The following is an 18,226-nucleotide window of genomic DNA, read 5'->3' as shown; positions in this document are numbered from 1 at the left end:
CTCCTTCAGCGCTTTTAGGTAGACCACATTTTACGCTTAATTTGTACATTATCTTGCATTGCTTACTGTTTGTTTCTGATATCTTTATAGATTATTAAAGTAGAGATTGCATTTATTATGCTTCTTTTGGAATTCTCATAATTCCTAGCACAGGGTCAGGCTCACCAAAAAGAACTTATATGATTTAAAACAGTTGGGCCAGACTTGACCTTGTTTTGCTCATTAATACTGATAATAATTAGTATCATCGTTATTCATTGAGAGATATTAATTTCTTATCTTACTTTGAGAAATAAGAGGTATTCAATGGCATGAATTAATGAATGTAAAAAGGATTTGTTTTATAAACCACTCAATTCACAATGAAAAGGTAAAAGAGAAAGGTGGTGATAGGTGGGGAATTTACAAGATTTTGCTATGGTTGTAGATGCTTTTGAATCAGTTTTGACTGGTATAAACCCTTCATGAACCCATAGGTGTCCTAGGCTACATTTTCTAGGCTGGTATTATTGGAGTAGCTCACCGGGCTTTTTCACCTGTGGAGCTACAGGTGGTCCTTAACCACTGACCTTTAGGGTAATAGCAGAATTCGTAATGCTTGCATCACTAGGACTCCTGTTACAAGATTTTACCACCGAATAAGCTACTGAGTTTTTATACCCTGACCAGGAGCCTTTGTATTTTGCTACCTATTATTTGACATATAATGGCAGTAATTCCATTCACATATGGAGAACTTGTGCTGTGTCTGGGAGAATACACAAGGCAGCAAATACAAACCTGAAGTGTCCCTCTCTTCAGTTCTTTGCATGAGAGGAAAGCCCAGCACATGCTCTGCTGCACAGAGTTCATAAAATACCCCTTTTGTGTACTAAGGGATTTTTCCTGCTGTGTTATTTAGGATTTTATAATCTGTATAGCTTTACCTTACTAATTATAAGAAAATCCATTATACCCTAGCTTCACCTTAGTTAGGACAAGGTATCAAAGGTGTACAAGGTACAGTCATGAAATAAAAGAAGTGACAGTGAGTTCTTAGAGGTTTTAGATAGATTTTCAGGGTCTATGACCTTTCACTGGGATTCTCTGAATGGACAAGGATAAAGCAGAAGTCCCCACGAGGGACAATTTTTTCCCAATTGTGCAGGAAGTCTGAGGCTGATTACAGTTGTATACTAGGAAGATAAGGGGACTTGACGCTTTCTACTCCAGTAAAGAGTTACAGTCGCAGGAGCCCACAGGACCAGTTCTATTCTGTCCTGTGAGGTTGCCAGCAGTCGGCATTGAGTCTATGGCCGTAAATTAGTCAGAAACAACCTGACACAGGGGATTTGCTTTGTTTTAGTTTGGGTTAAGGTAGTAAGTTTATGCTTCTGGAAAAAACATAAATGACATTTTTGTAGACACTCAGATTCTGCTGCACATACCTTGAGAAAGCCTGGTTGTTAGCTGGCCTATCTTGTTTATTCTATGTCCCTCCTTACTAAACAAGCACTATATTTATTTATCTGCTTTTTTTCCTGCCAACTTTTTGAAGGGGCTTCACAAAATCTGGGAAAATGGACTAAAAAGATATTGGAATTTTTCCATGAAATATTTGAAGCCCCTCATATTTTCAGCTTGTAACAGGTTTAATCTGGTTTAATCATTGTTAGCATAGCTCTATTTTTTTAAAGCGCTTGCCTTTTTCCTCAGCATATTCCGCCTTAGCAAACATCGACCTGGCTTTAGAGCAGGAAGCTGCACTGGCGTTGTTCAAGGCCCTGCAGTCACCTGCTCTGGCTCTGCGAGGACTGCAGCAACAGAACAGCGAATGGTACTTAAAGCAGCTCCTGAGTGATAAACAGCACAAGAGACAGGTAAAAATATTCTCAAGTTGGACCTGTATGTATCCATCTGAAACCCGGGCTGTTATTTCAAGAGATTAATGGGCCCTTCTTACCCAGCGTACCTTTCTTTTGCATATAAGTCAGGTAAAGATGACATATACATTGTCTTAAGCTTGCTTTAGTTATAGAGTTGTGCATTATCATGGAAAACACTCCCATCTCACTCCCCAGCTTAGCCATCCCTTCACCCCACCCACCCACCCACCCACCTCCTGGCCCGCAACTAAAAGGCATTGGCAAAAACTTTAATTAAAAAACCTTACCTCCCTACTTTCCTCCAGCCAACATTGGGGAAGTACTTTATGTGCAGTAAGACTACTCTGTGGGATTCTGTAGTGTGATTTTTATAGAACAAACTTGAAAGGTTTTTATTTTTTGTCTAAATAAGGACAAGTATATATCTATATACATTGTTTTATAAATTCTCGGCATATGTTGGCCAGAGTCAAGCAGCATTAGTTCACTAAAGGTTGTCTAAACATCCTGTAGTGAACATTGGGGCACTTTGTAAAGAAATAGTACCAATGTCTGGAATGTCACTCTACTCCGGATTTGGCCCGGGATTTGACAAGCTGTGGCTCAGACTGCCACTTGGCAGGCCGCTCATATTCCTTTGTGATAGGACCCTCAAAAGCCTAGGGGCATAAGCAGGAATCGAGTGACAGGAATGTTCTCTGCTTTCCTCAGAGCGGTCAGATTGGGCCCCTGCAGAAGGAGGAGCTGCAGTCTGGAGTGGATGCTGCCAACAGTGCTGCGCAGCAGTATCAGCGAAGTAAGAAGCCTGGTGGCTGGGTGTTTACTTCTAGGAGGGGCTGCATTCCGGAGGAAATGTAACTTTTCCATGGATATTTTTAAAGCCCCGCTGTGGATTCAGAAGAGGGGGGGACTTGTACCTAAATGTCAGCAAAGGGTCTGACACTAGCTTCTTTCCCTCTCACCCCCTCTCCAAACCACAATCAACCACCAGTGTTCTGGGTGGCTGCAGGGTCCTTGAAACTACCTGTGGTTTCAGACTAGAACTGAAGTGGTATCCACATCTGGAGGAGCAAAGATAGGGGCTGGTGGGATTTGACAGGGGAGAGAAGGATGTGCCTAATGAGGGGCAATTAGGGAAAGAGGAAAGAAGGACAGAAATTAAAAGATAAATTTAAGGAACGATGGCTAGGATAAAAAATTTTCAGGTGCTTTGGGCGGAGGTTGGAAACATGGTGTGATGCCCAGAATGGCAGCCTGGGATGCTGAGGTTCGGTGGGAGGGAGAGTTGTTTTTGTTCAAGAGTAGTATTGGCACACGGGTGAATTGGAGTGGACAGAAAATATGAGTGAAAATGGTTAGGAGGCTGCTCCTCCTCGAGCTTTATGGCTAATAGTTTATCCACAGAATATAATGTTCTTCAAAACTTGGCCTCTCCTTCCCCTCTGACCTGTTTTTACCCAGGATTGGCTGCAGTGGCTGCAATTAACGCTGCGATCCAGAAGGGTGTTGCGGAGAAGACTGTGTTGGAGCTAATGAATCCCGAAGCCCAGCTGCCCCAGGTGTATCCATTCGCTGCTGATCTGTATCAGAAAGAACTGGCTACCCTGCAGCAACAGAGTCCTGAAGTGAGTGACGGAGCCTGTCCTGCTTGTGAGAAATATGAGGTGGTCGTAAATGTAATACCTGATGCTTTTTCCCCTTCACTTTTATTTTATTTTGGTGGTGTCATCCCCACTTCTTAAAGTGGCCAGGTAGGCCTTTCTTTCCAGAACCTTCGACTCCATCTGGTGCACTGCAGTGGCTAATCTCCCTGGGCGTTTTCGGTGGTCTCTCCTTACTGTTTGCCCCCTTGCCCTTTCTGTACAGCACAGCCTCACCCATCCTGAGCTGGCTGTCGCCGTGGAGATGTTGTCCTCGGTGGCCCTCATCAACAGGGCCTTGGAATCAGGAGACATGAATACAGTGTGGAAACAGCTGAGCAGTTCTGTCACAGGCCTGACCAACATTGAGGAAGAAAATTGCCAGAGGTGGGAGCCCAGAGTCGGGTGCAGGGAATCCGTCCGAAAGCCCTTTCCTTTTTGATTTATCAACACTCTTGTGTATTGTAACTTTAGTTGATTTTCCAAATTTTTTCCCTACTTTGACTCATTCTTGCTTATTATACTGACACGTTTAAAGAAAAAGTGCTAATTTCTTCCTTTGTAAGAATTCATACCAAACAAGTCCCAGGAGTTGGAGATGTTGATATCCCAGAGATCCATCTTCTGTATAGTTCCAGCATCTTCTCTGCATTTGGTTTATTCCTGTTAACTGGAAAATAGATCTAAATGGGTGTCAGTAGTCAGTTCAGTATTTTTTCAAGAAGCATATGGAATCTACTTGTCACACCATCAGAGATACAGGACTAATCCCTGGATTAGAGAAAGAGCCTGTTCTTCCAATACACGTTTTCCCTTTATTGCCAAAACAGTTTCTTTTTGCATTGCCAGAATGTTCAGTTTGCCCTTCACCAGCCCCCTGATAGTTTTAACTCTGGTTGCTAATTCAGGCATACACCAGTACTCTCAGTCTGAGTGGAGGGATAATTTGTTGATCTTCTATTCTATTTCTATTCATTGGCTGGGATTCTGGCCTTCTTTTCTTGTTTTTAATGGAATTTGCTTAAGCTGTTATCTCTGATAGCAGAGGTAATTTCGCCTGGGATTTAGATGTGTAATGAGGCTGTTGATACTGTATTTTCCCCGGGCATTTTCACACATTGTTTAAGGTAACTCCCCAGTCCAAAGCTGGATGCCAGAATGTACCTTAATAATCTCTGCTCCTTAGTCTTCATTGTCTTTTTTTGTTGCCGGGGTGGGACAGGTATCTCGATGATTTGATGAGGCTGAAAGCTCAGGCACGTGCAGAGAATAATGAATTTGTCACCTGGAATGACATCCAAGCTTGCGTGGACCACGTGAATCTCGTGGTACAAGAAGAGCATGAGAGTGAGTAGTTTGTTTCCTGTGACCCTTCCCTCCACTCTCCCCTCACCCACCCCCACCCCCGACTCAAGGTCATAGTTAAAGAAAGATAGATGGTGATTCTATGAACTGGTTCTAAATACTAGTTCTGGAAAGGTTTTGGGGAGAGAGAGAGAGAGAGAGAGAGAGAGAGAGAGAGAGAGAGTGTGTGTGTGTGTGTGTGTGTTGATAAATAATTCAGAAAACTAAAGTTGATTATTGCTTTCAGAACACCAGCCAGTTACTATGCTGTACCCACTAAGAACAAAAATGTTCTAGAGGTGTGAATGGTGCATCATCTGTTATTTCTAAACACTGCCTTTATTATTATAACTGGTCGACCCTCACTCACTGCCATCAAGTCCATGCTAACTTAGAGGGACCCTATAGGGCAGGATAAAACTGGTAGTGTGTGTTAAGAAAATAAGCGAGGCTGCCTGCTTGGGTCCCAGGCCAGGTTCCTGCAGTCCTGCAGTTAAGTTCAGGAGTTCTTCCTAAAGCAGTACAGCATCAAGTTGTAGTTGTAGTTCCTGAGAAAAGTCTTGAACTAGTTCAGTAGAAAGAGCATTGGTTTGGAGTGGAGCTTAACTGGGCTTCGCTTCTAGGCCTGCCTTTTGTTTACTGTGTACTCGTTTCTTCTATGAAACTGTTGGATTTTGTTTGAAATGTGTAAAGGGTGACTTTTTAAGATTCCCAAGCCCTTGTCTTCTGTGAGCAAGAATAGCCCAGGTGGCACATTGGGATGTGTACTGTAAGGAGAGGAGCATCACAATTCTCATCTCTTTCAGTTCAGAGTAATAAAGAGCAATCAAACAAAAGGACACGAGCTTCGAATAGAAACCTTTTTTTATGTGCACAAGAGGCTAGCTTTACATGAAATGAAAACAAACAACTAATCTTCAGTGCTGCCTGATGTTACAGATGACAAGTTATAGTTGGAATCATGGGCCTCTCAGGAGGATTTATGATTAGCGTGTTTAAAGATTGTTTAGTTTACAATTTCTTGATCAAAAATTCCTTTTCTGCTTAGGGATTTTAGCCATTGGTTTAATTAATGAAGCCCTGGATGAAGGGGATGCCCCAAAGACCCTGCAAGCTTTGCAGATTCCTGCCGCCAAGCTTGAGGGAGTGCAGGCAGAAGTGGCCCAGCACTACCAAGACACGCTGATCAGAGCCAAGAGAGAGAAGGCCCAGGTGAGCATCATCGCAAGTGTTGCTTTCAGAGAACAAAGCCCATTTTCTGGACACCCTTAGATTCAGAGCACTGGAGTGTCGCAAAGAGAAAAGGCATAGGTGCCACCTTCCAAGTACTCATACTGTTCTCGATGTAGTTAAGCTTACAGTTGTGCTAATCTACCAAGCATGAGCCTACTTTTGTAATTGGCACTCCGATTTTTAAAATGCATTATCAACAGCACCGAAGCTGTCCAGCCCCTCTCTTTCACCACTGTCCTGATTACCAACATCACAGCTGGGAGTTCATCTGTTTTTGAATTATGTTTAAGTTAGTGCTTCCCACTTTTGAGAAGTGCTCTTATGAATATTTTATTTTTTAATTGTGGGTTAGGTGGGGATTCACATATCCGATCATCCTTTTTGCATTCAGTGACTTTATCAAACCTCCCCATGACTTGCCCTGTATCCTTAACCCTTCTCCCCCTTGCTTTTCCCTTGTCTTTCCTTCATTCACGTTAACACCTCCTTACTCTCAGCTTATTACTTCCTCTTCCTTCCCTCCTTCTCCCACCCCTGAGAACCATCTGTGGTGGTGGTTGCTGTTTTGGTATATGAATATTCTTGTGTCTGCCTTTTAGTGAAATCAGCATTTCTAGTAGATGTATACCTAGGAGTGGCATTAGTGGGTCAGAGGGAATTCATAGATGTTTGACTTCAGTAGATACTGCCATTTTTTCCCAATAGCAGCTTTATTAAGATAAAATTCATATACCATGTAAGTCACCATTTTAAAATATACAAAGTAATGGCTTTTAGTATATTCACAGAGTTGTGCAATGATAACTACAGTCAATTTCAGAACATTTTTCTTACCCCCAAATAAGTGAGCAGTTGCTCATTTACCCCTGCCACCTTCAACCCTAGGCATCCACAGATGGCCTCTGCTCTGAGGCTGGCTTCTGGACATTTCACATAAATGTAGCATCTGATACCTGCTGTTTTTGTGATTGGCAACTTTCACTTGGTCTAATACCTGCAAGGTATAAAATTCCTTTGTATAAGTATACCACATTTTGTTTTCCTTTCATCCGTTAGTGGACATTTAGGTTGGCTTATATTTTTTGGTTATTAGGAATACTGGGAATGGACCTAGGAACATAAAGTTTTCCAAAGTGAGTGACACACCTTTCCAAAGTTTATTTGCCTTGCCTCCTGAGCTACAGTGTTGAGGAAATTGACCAAATTTGTACTTGAATCTTGTTGCTGACTAAGAAGTTGCATGTATATAGTAGGCTCCCAAATATTAGTTGCCTAACTATAATTTAAAGGTTCTTGTAGTAGGTGTAAGAAATAAATTCTTAACCCAGCAGTTGAGATGCTTTCTGGGAATCGAGGGCTAGAAAAACAAACCAAGGCCTTGTATTTTGGACCTTTCTGTGCACTGGACTCGCTATGGACTCGCTACGTTTGGGTAAAGGTGGAGGAGTTGGGGGTAATCATATTACAGTGTTGATAGATCTCCTTTGTAGTTGACATTACCATGTCCTAATCATGTTAATGGGGGGCCTGGGGCACCAAGTTTCATTTAAGAGGCACATTACCATGCAGAATGTCACTTGATCCTGTGGAGCGGATTGAATCACAACAGTAAACCGAGACAGTCGATCCACTGATTTCACATACACAGGTGAGAAGCAGTTGGGTGGCAGAGAAGCTGAAGGTAGAGTTTTTGTCTCTGATTCATTTTATTGGTTCAGAGCCCCAAACTTGTCTGATCAGTAGATCACCTAAAGAGCCATTTTAAAAACACAGGTTCATAAGCTTCAACTCCAGTTCTGCTGGCTCAGAATCTCCGAGACGGCCTGGCTGTAGTGGCGGGTGTGGGCCTGTGCTGATAAGTGTTTGCTTTGTTGCTGACAAAGTACGAAAGGAGTCTCTTTCTGTCAGAGGAGTGAGGCTTATGAGAATAAGCTAGGGTTGGAGTCTGTTTAAAAAGCAAAGGGGCGTGGGGATAAACTTGTACCTGCATTCACTCAAGCGTAAGGCTATTGGGAGTTAGTGTATAGAGGATGTGACTAGAGTTTGAAGCATTTCCTTTGCAGTGGAATAACTTCTCAGGGTTGACCAAAACAGAGGAAGAGGGTGGGGAGAGTAGAGGAAAGCTTGCTGACCACTGGCAGGCCTTGCTGAGTGGGCTGCACTTTGGATGGAATTGTACTTTTAGGCACCAGCTTAGCTCTTAAGTTCCTCTGAACTGTCTTGGGAATGGTTTTTAAAAATAATTATGTGAATACCAAATTTAGCAGGCAAAAGAGCTTACATTTGGCCCGTAGTTTACCTTTTTTGGGTGATATCTGTTTCTGGTTTTTGTATCAGGGTAAAATTGGTCTTATAGAAGAAGATGGGAAATGTTCAATTTTTTGGAGGAGTGCTTGTGAAGCACTGATGTTACTTCTTCTCTAAATGTTCGGTAGAATTAGCCAATAAAGCAGTCTGGTCCTGAGTTTCTCTTTGGGGAAGTTTTAAATTAGCCTACTGTAAACAAGTACTGTCCTCAGCCTGCCTTTAAGTTGAAGGTGAGTACAGGGTAGTCATTTAATGTCAGCCAGTCAAATGTGTATCTATCATGTGTGTACATGTATGCATATATATGCTTACTATACACATATGTCTATATACTCACACGCACCCCTACCTTCTTATTGCATAAAAAGTTTTTAAACACATCCGGATACAGTAAAACATCACTAACACAATAATAATAACAATGTATGCTTGTTATAGGTCAGTTTGGATTTCCTCTGCATATTTTTCGTGTCTTCTCCCCTTGCCTTTTAGGACTTCATTGATTCCATACTGGTACCTATGATAGTGTCCTGTAGGCCCCCGAGGCTTTGTTAATTTTTCATTCTTTTTTCTTACTATGCCTCTAACTGGACCTTTTTTCAAGTTCATTGATTTTTTCCTCTCTTCTCTCTGCTCTGATTTTTTCACTAGATTTTAGTGTACTTTCAACTTGAGAATTTTTATTTGGTTCTTTGGCTATAATATTTTAAAAATTATTATTAATATCATGTGTTTGGTGAGATAGCATTCTAATATATTCCCTTAGGTTCTGATGTGGCTTCTATTGAGTGCATTGGTTGGGTTTCCTGCGAGATCATTTAAATTTTTTAATATTTTGGTTTAAGGTAAACTGGAGAAATATAACATCAATTCAGCCGTTTCTACATGTACAATTCTGTGCCATTGACAACATTTTTCCAGATGTGCAGTCACTCACTCTTCTTTTCCAAATTGTTCCTCCTCATCTAACATAATAAACTCAGTGCCCTTGAAGTGTCCTGTCTAACGTTTTGAGTTAACTGTTGTCAGCTTGATCCCGTAGGCATAGTTCTACAAAAGAGCATAGAGTTCAAGGCAGACATCCTTTTTAAAAAATATCATTTTATTGGGGGCTCATAAAACTCTTACCACAACCCATACATCCATCCATCGTGTCAAGCACATCAGTACGTTTGTTGCCATCATCATTTTCAAAACCTTTTCTATTTGAGCCCTTGGTATCAGTTCATTTTTCCCTTTCCTCTCCCTCATGAATCCTTGATAATTTAGAAATTATTATTATTTTTTCATGTCTTACACTGACCAATGTCTCCCTTTATTCACTTTTCTGTTGTCCATCCCCCTGGAGGTTATATATAGATCATTGTGATCAGGTCCCCTCTTTCTCCCCCCACCTTCCCCTTAACCCTCCTGGTATGGCTACTCTCAATATTGGTCCGGAGAACTCTATCTTTATCCATGTACATGCTCTGGTCTAGCCGGATTTGTAAGGTAGAATTGGGATCATGATAGTGGGGTGAAAGAAGCATTAAAGAACTAGAGGAAAATTGTATGTTTCATCAGTGCTATACTGCACCCTGACTGGCTCCTCTCTTCCTTGCGACCCTTCTGTAAGGGGATGTCCAGTTGTCTACAGGTGGATTTTGGGTCTCCATTCCTCATTCCCCCTCATTCACAATATGATTTTTTGTTCTGGGTCTTTGGTGCCTGATACCTGATCCTATCTACACCTCATGATCACACAGGCTGGTGTGCTTCTTCCATGTCGACTTTGTTGCTCTTAAGCTAGATAGCCATTTGTTTATTATCTTCAAGCCTTTAAGACCTCAGAGGTTATATCTTTTAATAGCCAGGCACCATCAGCTTTCTTCTCCACATTTGCTTATGCACCTGCTTTATCTTCAGCGATCGTGTGTGGGAGGTGAACATCACGGAATGCCAGGTTATTAAAGCAAAGTGTTCTTGCGGTAAGAGTACTTGAGTAGAGGCCCAATGTTCATCTAAGGCAGACATTCTTTATGAAGTTAAGTAGTTGTTTGATTTAAAAAAGAATTTAGGGATTACTTTTGGTTTAAGGTTTAAAGATTATTTCAGGGTGATTGTTTTAGGGGTTCATCTGAGGAACATTCTTAATGTCCCATGTTAACCTCCCTCCCCCAGTGAATGAACTATATTGTCTTATCTCTTTGCATGTGCGATAAAATTTTGCATTTTAATCATTTAATGCGGTAACTCTGGACATTGGATTCCCCTCCCCCTTCCTCAAGATTTGTTGTTATTGCTGTTTAGTGATCTTTCAGAATTAATTTTGGGAAGTCTAATTTTTTTCTTGTGTGTGGCCACTGAAATTTTTGCTGTAAAGTCAGTAGTTAGCTATTGCCTGGGCATAGATTTCCTTAAATGCCTAGAACCCGGAAGACTCCCAGATGTTACCAGCGGACTGCATTTGAGAAAGGGCTTTAGCACTCAGCAAGATGGTTTACATTTTTGTCTTAACCTTCACTTCCCACGTGTGGAAAGCCTTCCAGGACAGAGTTTAGGGCCTTTCTTCTGAGTATATGCATGGGTTTACATTAGCTGCATAGTCTTCTAGAGTTCTAGTACTGTTTTTGAGCTTTATTGATCAACAGTTTTTTCTTGACTGACCTATTATTTAGGCAATTCTAGTGTTGGATAATTGCTTTGTACTGCTTTTGCTAAATGCCCCTGGGGAAAATCTGTTTGCATTTAACAAGCTCCAAGTTGGGTCACATAGAGTCAAACAGATTTGTAAATAATGTTTCTCAGGGAATGGCCCACCAGGTCAACTAATGACAGCTTTTGTGGGCTTTAAAGGAGCTGGGGAGGATAGGATAGGGACAGGAAAAAAATTTTTTTTGTAATAACAGCAATACTTTTATTCAAGGAGCACATTTTTTGTTATTAAAAGATCATTTTATTGGGGGCTTTTAAAGCTCTTATAACAATCTATACATCAATTGTATCAAGCATATTTGTACATAGGTTGCCATCATTTTCTAGACATTTACTTTTTTAAAAATAATTTTATTGGGGGCTCATACAACTCTTAACACAATCCATACATACATCAATTGTATAAAGCACATATGTATATTCGTTACCCTCCTCATTCTCAGAACATTTGCTCTCCACGTAAGCCCCTCGCATCAGCTCCTCATTTCCCCCCCTCCCTTCCTCATGAACCCTTGATAATTTACAAATTATTATTTTGTTATATTTTACACTGTCTGACGTCTCCCTTCACCCACTTTTCTGTTGTCTGTCCCTCATGGAGGAGGTTATATGTAGATCCTTGCAATTGGTTTCCCCCTTTCCACCCCACCCTCCCAGTATGGCCACTCTCACCACTGGTCCTGAAAGAATCATCTGCCCCGGATTCCGTGTGTTTCCAGTTCCTATCTGTACCAGTGTACATCTTCTGGTCTAGCCAGATTTATAAGGTAGAATTGGAATGATGGGGCATGAGAAGTGGGTGGCATTTAGGAACTAGAGGAAAGTTGTATGTTTCATCGTTGCTACACTGCACCCTGACTGACTCATCTCCTCCCTGTGACCCTTCTGTAAGGGGATGTCCAGTTGCCTACAGATGGGCTTTGGGTCCCCACCCTGCACTCCCCATCATTCACAAATTGGTATTTTTGTTATTTCATGCCTGATACCTCATCCCTTCAACAACTTCATGATCACACAGGCTAGTGTGCTTTTTCTATGTGGACTTTGTTGCTTCTGAACTAGATGGCCGGTTTTTACCTTCAAGTCTTTAGGACCCTAGACGCTATAGCTTTCTTCACCACATTTGCTTATGCATCCGCTTTGTCTTCAGCGATTGTGTCGGGAAGGGGAGCATCATGGAATGCCAATTTAATAGAAAGTATTCTTGTATTGAGGGAGTACTTGAATGGACACCCAATGTTCATCGACTACCTTAATACTAAACATAAATATATGCACATAAATCTATTTCCCCATCCCCATATATAAATATACTTACATTTGTACATGCCTTTTTTTAGACCTCTATAAATGCCCTTTGCCTCCTAGTGCTTTCCATTTCCTCTTACTTCCTCTGGGACAGGACAACTTAGAGTGTCACCAAGCTTAGTAATCTTACTGAGATTCTTCTGTCTTTCTTGAATAAACACTCTCCAGATTGCTACAAGTCTTTGGTTAGTTTCTAGAGTTTAAAAAAAGTTTTTGAGACTATTTTTGACAGCTTTTTTGTGCTTTTATGGAAGAGAGCATTTTCAAGAAGATCTTACTCTGCCATTTTACTGATGTTATTTCTCTCAGTTTAAATTTAGTGTTTTTTGCATATTTGCTCTAAGTAGTTTATTAATCCTTGGATAGTTGAGCCTGAATGCCAAGACTTGAATAGCAGGACTCTTTAAGGAACTTGTTTTATGGTTAAGTGTGAATGGCAAAATGCATGTATATTTGTGTGTTTATATACATGCATGTATGTATAAAGTATGTAGTTAATCAACTAGCATGCACCAGCATAGCAGAACAAGTTCATAGAAAAGTAACAGCATTTTTTTAAAAAAAGAGAACAGTGACACACTCTTGTTTGGTATATGCTGCCTGCCGTCTCAGCCCTCTCAAATCCAGACTTTACCCAAAATTCCCAGTTACTAAGAGACTCATCTTTGGGCCAGTGGGGTCATCAGAACTTTGGCCCATTCTGATCTGTTAGTGCTCATATCATATAATTGAAAAATAGAATCTGTATCATTTGTGTACATGTATGAGTTTACATGTGCCTGTGTTAACATATGTGTATCTCTTAGACCATTACCTTTAGATAACAAATACATATGTGTTTTATGCCTATATGTATATAGATAAATAGATTGATATATTTATGTGTGTATATATATGTAATTACTCATTTCTCACTTATAGGCTTAGTTAAGTTTTAAATGAAAGGTCAATATGTTAAAATGGGTGTTTTATGAAAATGGAGAAAAATGATTATAGAAACAATAAAAGCTGAGATGCACTGATGAGCTCATCACTGTGCTGAAACCAGTCTCTAATTATTCCTCTGCACAGATAGATGGAGGATTGGAGGAGAAAAGGCTTGTGAGTGGTTGCTCATGGTTTAGTCACTTCACCTTCTGTACTGCTTCCCCTCCAGAGACGCACGCCTCTTTGTTTTATGGCTGATTTATCTCTACAGCTACCAATTTTTAATTTGTAACTTCTGGTCCCTAATTCCTTGCTTCTTCTAAAATGTAGTCTATATGATTCTCAGTCAGTTTTGGGGGATTGTACTTTAATGTATTCCCTGTAGCTTTTTCATGTTAATAAATCTTTTTGATCTTTATATTTCCCACAATATCTAGTGTAGAATTTTTAACTCTCTGCTCAGTGATTTGAGTTTAATCTTAGTGATCTCTATTTATTTGTTTTTTAATAATTATAAATAAAACTAACTTTATTAGTCTATTGCTTTATAAAATATTGTAGCTGTCATATTGTTAACATTACACTTTGCCAAACTAGTAGAACTGGTGAGCAGCACTAGTGGCTTAGTGTTTAAGCATTGGGCTGTGATTCAAATGGTCAGCAATTTGAAACCATCAGCCACTTCACAGGCGAAAGACAGGGGCTTGCTACTCCCATAAAGAGTTACAGTCTTGAAAACACACAGGGGGCAGTTCTGTCCTGTCGGGTTGCTATGAGTCAGCATCAACTCAGTGACATTGAGTGAGTTAACTGTTGTGCAGTTTGGTGAGCATGTTTTATAAAGAAAAGAAAATTCCAAAAACCCTGTTAGAAATTGTTTGATTGCAACCCAGGAAAAAAAAGGAAGTTTGGTTCTCAGACATTTAAAGCAGGTGATTAAAAAGGAGGACGTTTTCTTCCCTTACTTAAATCAGTCCATCAGTAGACATATTCTGATAAAGATAAACTGGACAGTCTTTACAGTCCAGAGATTCCACAACTTGAAGTGCAGTAATGGAGAGGTTTACTATCTTCACTTTCAAAGTTGGAGGGTTTGGGTCATTTAATATTCAAGATTCACACTGGGGGATTTTTAGCCACGGTCTCTTCATTCTGAGATACCGCAAGCAGTCCTCTTCACAATGTATCCTCATGCTCAATTTTAAGAAAAAGCCGTTTAATATTAGCTGCATACCACAAGCCCTTGCTGAAAACTGCTTTTCTTTCCAAACTTTTTTTGGTGAATTAGGTAAAGGTTTACAGAGCAGATCATCAGTTTTATATTAAACAATTGTAATACATTTTGTTTCATCTCATCCACTGCAATTCCCTCAACATACCATCACTTTGCTTTCTTCCTCTCCCTGTGTTTCATGGTTACCTTCCTCCTCTCCTAGTCCTCTGAATGCTATCCTTGGGGAAATGCTGCCCTTTTGATTTTAAATGGTTAATTATTCTGACATGGGGGTGAGTTCAGTTCCAGGCCTGACAGGTATCTTGGGGCAAGTCTCTATCCAACCAGTAACCCTGGTCTCTGTTAGCCACAAACTGCTTTTCTTGAAAGTTATAGAGTAGTTCAAGGAGATACGGTGAAGGCTGTAGTGCTGAATGATGCTGGTACATGTTTCACCCTTTTTTTTGGTACTACACAATTTTTTTGTCATGTAGCAATCTGGTTTCCATTGTAGTAGCTTTTGCTTGGAAGTAGCAACAATGATAACTGTATTAGTTTTGTTTTTGCATTTTACTTTTTTTTAAAACTCTGATTTAGTAGAACTGAAGTTTCTGATTTTAACCGGTAGGCAGCAAGACTCAGGTAAAGTCATTCCCACATTAGTATTAGGTAATCTCTTTAGAGCACACTTTAATACGATGGTTTGGGTTTGGGGCATCTTGCTTGACCTTCCTGACCAGAAAGAGCCTGTTCTTTCCTTCCCTTAGCATGAGGTAATGTATGCCATCTCTCTCCTCCTCCAGTTGGGTGTGAGGGCAGTCCTAGACATCTGAGACACTGGTTCCCTCTCTTTTCCTTGCTTTTCATATGAAAGTTCCAATACTTATATTTTATAGGAAAGTATCTGAAAAGTTTTACTTTAATCCTTTTGTTGTATTCTTTTTAGGGCAAGAAAGCCAAAGCCCTGAATGAACAGTCGGAATGACTGTTAAGCTAGGCCTTTCTTTTCAGTACCAGGAAGTTGTCCTAAACATCTCAGATTTGCTCAGTAGATTTTGCTCAGATGTATATGACATGTGCTTGACCTAAAAGTGAACCAAAAAATAGCCTGGATCTGTGGAAAATGCTTCTCTTTTTATGATGTAAGCCCCTCCCTTGGAGCTTAGGCTTCCTACTTGTGGCTGCTTGGTTGAAGTTGGCACAAGTGTATAGCTGACTCACTGCATTGTCTCACACTGAAGCCCTTGCTTAGTATTTCCAGTGTTTATTCTTATGGCTCTAGGGAATTGTGTGTAGCCATTTTCTATTTTCAGCAATAGGAAATGACTGGTAGTAGGTACTGTGAGGTGATTTGTATTTTACTTTTATTATTATTTCCCTTTCTCAAGCCTGTGAGGTTTCAGAGTAGAAACAGTACTTCTTACATAAACTCAGCACTGAGCATCATTTGGTTAAAGTGATCTTTCTTTCTAAAACTATGAGAGGAATTAATGCATTCAATTTCCAATTTTTTCTTTGCTCTTGTCATCGGGAATTTGGGGCTGCATGGCATCACCAAGTATGTGTCTCCCTCTACCATCGGGCCTACTGAAAGCACTACAACTTTTCGCTTTGTCCCAAAGGCCCAGCCCACATCCAAACCAAAAGCAAACTCACTGCCATCACATTGATGCCAACTCATAGGGACCCGGTAGGATAGGGTGGAACTGCCCCTGTGAGTTTCTGAGACTGGAACTGTTTACAGAAGTAGAAATCCCCATCATACTCCCTTGGAGTGGCTGCTGGCTTCAAACTGCTGACCTTTCAGATTGCATTCCAATGCGTAGCCATCATGCCACCAGGGCTCATTGGACCTCATAGTTAGGGTGAAAACTCATGGCCATTAAGTCGATTTCATCGAACAGAGATTTACAAAGGTATAATATGTAGAGCAGCAAATTGCTGCTGCATCTTTCTCCCTAAGAGTGACTGGTGGACTCAAACAGCCAAGCTTTCTCTTAGCACCATCTCTTAACCACTGTGCTGCCAGGACTCTTCAGGTAGGTTGCTGGCTCCAGTTCTTTATTCTGCCTCATCGATGGTTTGTCAAGCTGTTTCATCTCAAGCAGTCCAAGTAGATATTTAAACTGCTGTTTATGCCTATTGCTGTTAGCTCAAACCTCCATTCATGCTACGGGATCAGCCAAATACCTCAAACATGACTTCTCTCATCCTTTTAAGCCTCTGAGGTACCTTGTCCTATCTGGGGAAGATTGCCATATTAATCTGAAGAGCATGATGCTGTCTACGAAGGTGTTTGCGATATCTTAACCAAGGGGCCTCCCATTTGCCTTTTCTCTTGTCTCACACATTGGAAACTTCTTCCATATTTAATTGAGCCTCAGAACACCTCTAAATCCCATTTGTATCCTCATATTCATCTGGATTTCATGTATCTGATTTGGGTCTACTTTTTATGCTGTGCAGGAAACCCAGGATGAGTCTGCTGTGCTGTGGTTGGATGAAATTCAGGGTGGAATCTGGCAGTCCAACAAAGACACACAAGAAGCACAGAAATGTACGTATCAATGGTTAGATTTCTATGCTAGCAGGGTGGGGAGGAAGGTGAGGTGCTCCAGATCTCAATGTTCAGCTTTCTGAGATAGCGGGATTCAGGGTGGGAGCAGTGGGTGACTTGCCGATAGGTATAATGAGGTGAAATGGTGTATGAATTCCGATGCTTTCTAACCTGTTCTCCACTGTTCTTTTCTGATTGGGTAGTTGCCTTGGGAGTCTTGGCGATTAATGAGGCAGTAGACAGTGGGGATGTTGGCAAAACCCTGAGTGCCCTTCGTTCCCCTGATGTTGGATTGTATGGTGTCATCCCTGAATGTGGTGAAACTTATCAAAGTGACCTCGCTGAAGCCAGGAAGAAAAAACTGGCAGCAGGTGAGTTAGAATAAAATTGATACCCTGAAGTTAAAAGCTTGAGGAGAGAGATGCAGAGGAAAAAGACCAGCTTTAGGGGAATACATGTTAGCGTAGAGAAGTCGTGGTTAGGCACGTTTGAAAGACGTTTCAGGTTCTGTGCTCCGTTGTGAACAGCCAGCTTAATGAGGCCGATTTCCAGAGAATGTTCATGGATCAAATAGCTGTCTGTAAAGGGAGCCTCCCTGGTTGAATAAGCCTATGTAAACAGTTGAAAATAGTTTACCTACAAGACGGGGGATTTTTAAAAGATTTCTCATTTTATTTTGTTTTTATAATTAGATGTAAATGAACCAAATTAGACCTTACAAAGCCATCACTAAAATAATGTAGGATGCCTTTTACTTTCCTTTGGAAGGTCTTCACTTCCATTGTTAAGCCTGGCTCGTGTAATCCTGTTGACCTAAACATCAGAGGAACTGCACCCCTGCCTACCTTTTAGTTTTCCTGTATTTTCTACCAGGAGACAATCACAGCAAGTGGGTGAAGCACTGGGTGAAAGGTGGCTATCACTATTACCACAATGTGGAGACCCAGGAAGGAGGATGGGATGAACCCCCAAACTTTGTGCAAAATTCTGTACATCTTTCTCGAGAAGAGATCCAGGTAGGTCACCTTTCCTCGCATGAGAGAGGAAGAAAGCTTTAGAATTAATATTAGGGGGAACGGGGCATGTGGTCAGACATCCTAAGTGCTGTAATGAACTGAGCTAAAATGAACTATGTTGG

The 18,226-nt window shown here is 40.9% G+C and overlaps 1 protein-coding gene across 1 annotated transcript in view; it reads left to right on the top strand.

Annotated features, from left to right (window-relative positions):
• IQGAP1 (IQ motif containing GTPase activating protein 1) overlaps positions 1-18,226 on the top strand; it is a 110,651-nt gene that overhangs the window by 61,849 nt on the left and 30,576 nt on the right. Inside the window, exons 10-18 of the mRNA XM_075558022.1 lie at positions 1,696-1,859; positions 2,577-2,661; positions 3,327-3,490; positions 3,732-3,892; positions 4,728-4,852; positions 5,898-6,061; positions 16,998-17,088; positions 17,292-17,459; positions 17,962-18,104. Of these exons, the coding sequence (XP_075414137.1) occupies positions 1,696-1,859; positions 2,577-2,661; positions 3,327-3,490; positions 3,732-3,892; positions 4,728-4,852; positions 5,898-6,061; positions 16,998-17,088; positions 17,292-17,459; positions 17,962-18,104 (1,265 nt within the window). The remainder of the gene's footprint in view (positions 1-1,695; positions 1,860-2,576; positions 2,662-3,326; positions 3,491-3,731; positions 3,893-4,727; positions 4,853-5,897; positions 6,062-16,997; positions 17,089-17,291; positions 17,460-17,961; positions 18,105-18,226) is intronic.

The sequence above is a fragment of the Tenrec ecaudatus genome, chromosome 9, assembly GCF_050624435.1.
Source record: "Tenrec ecaudatus isolate mTenEca1 chromosome 9, mTenEca1.hap1, whole genome shotgun sequence".
NCBI classification, from domain to species: domain Eukaryota; kingdom Metazoa; phylum Chordata; class Mammalia; order Afrosoricida; family Tenrecidae; genus Tenrec; species Tenrec ecaudatus.
Note: the sequence above shows the minus strand (reverse complement) of the source record. Positions and strands in the feature narration are given on the sequence as shown.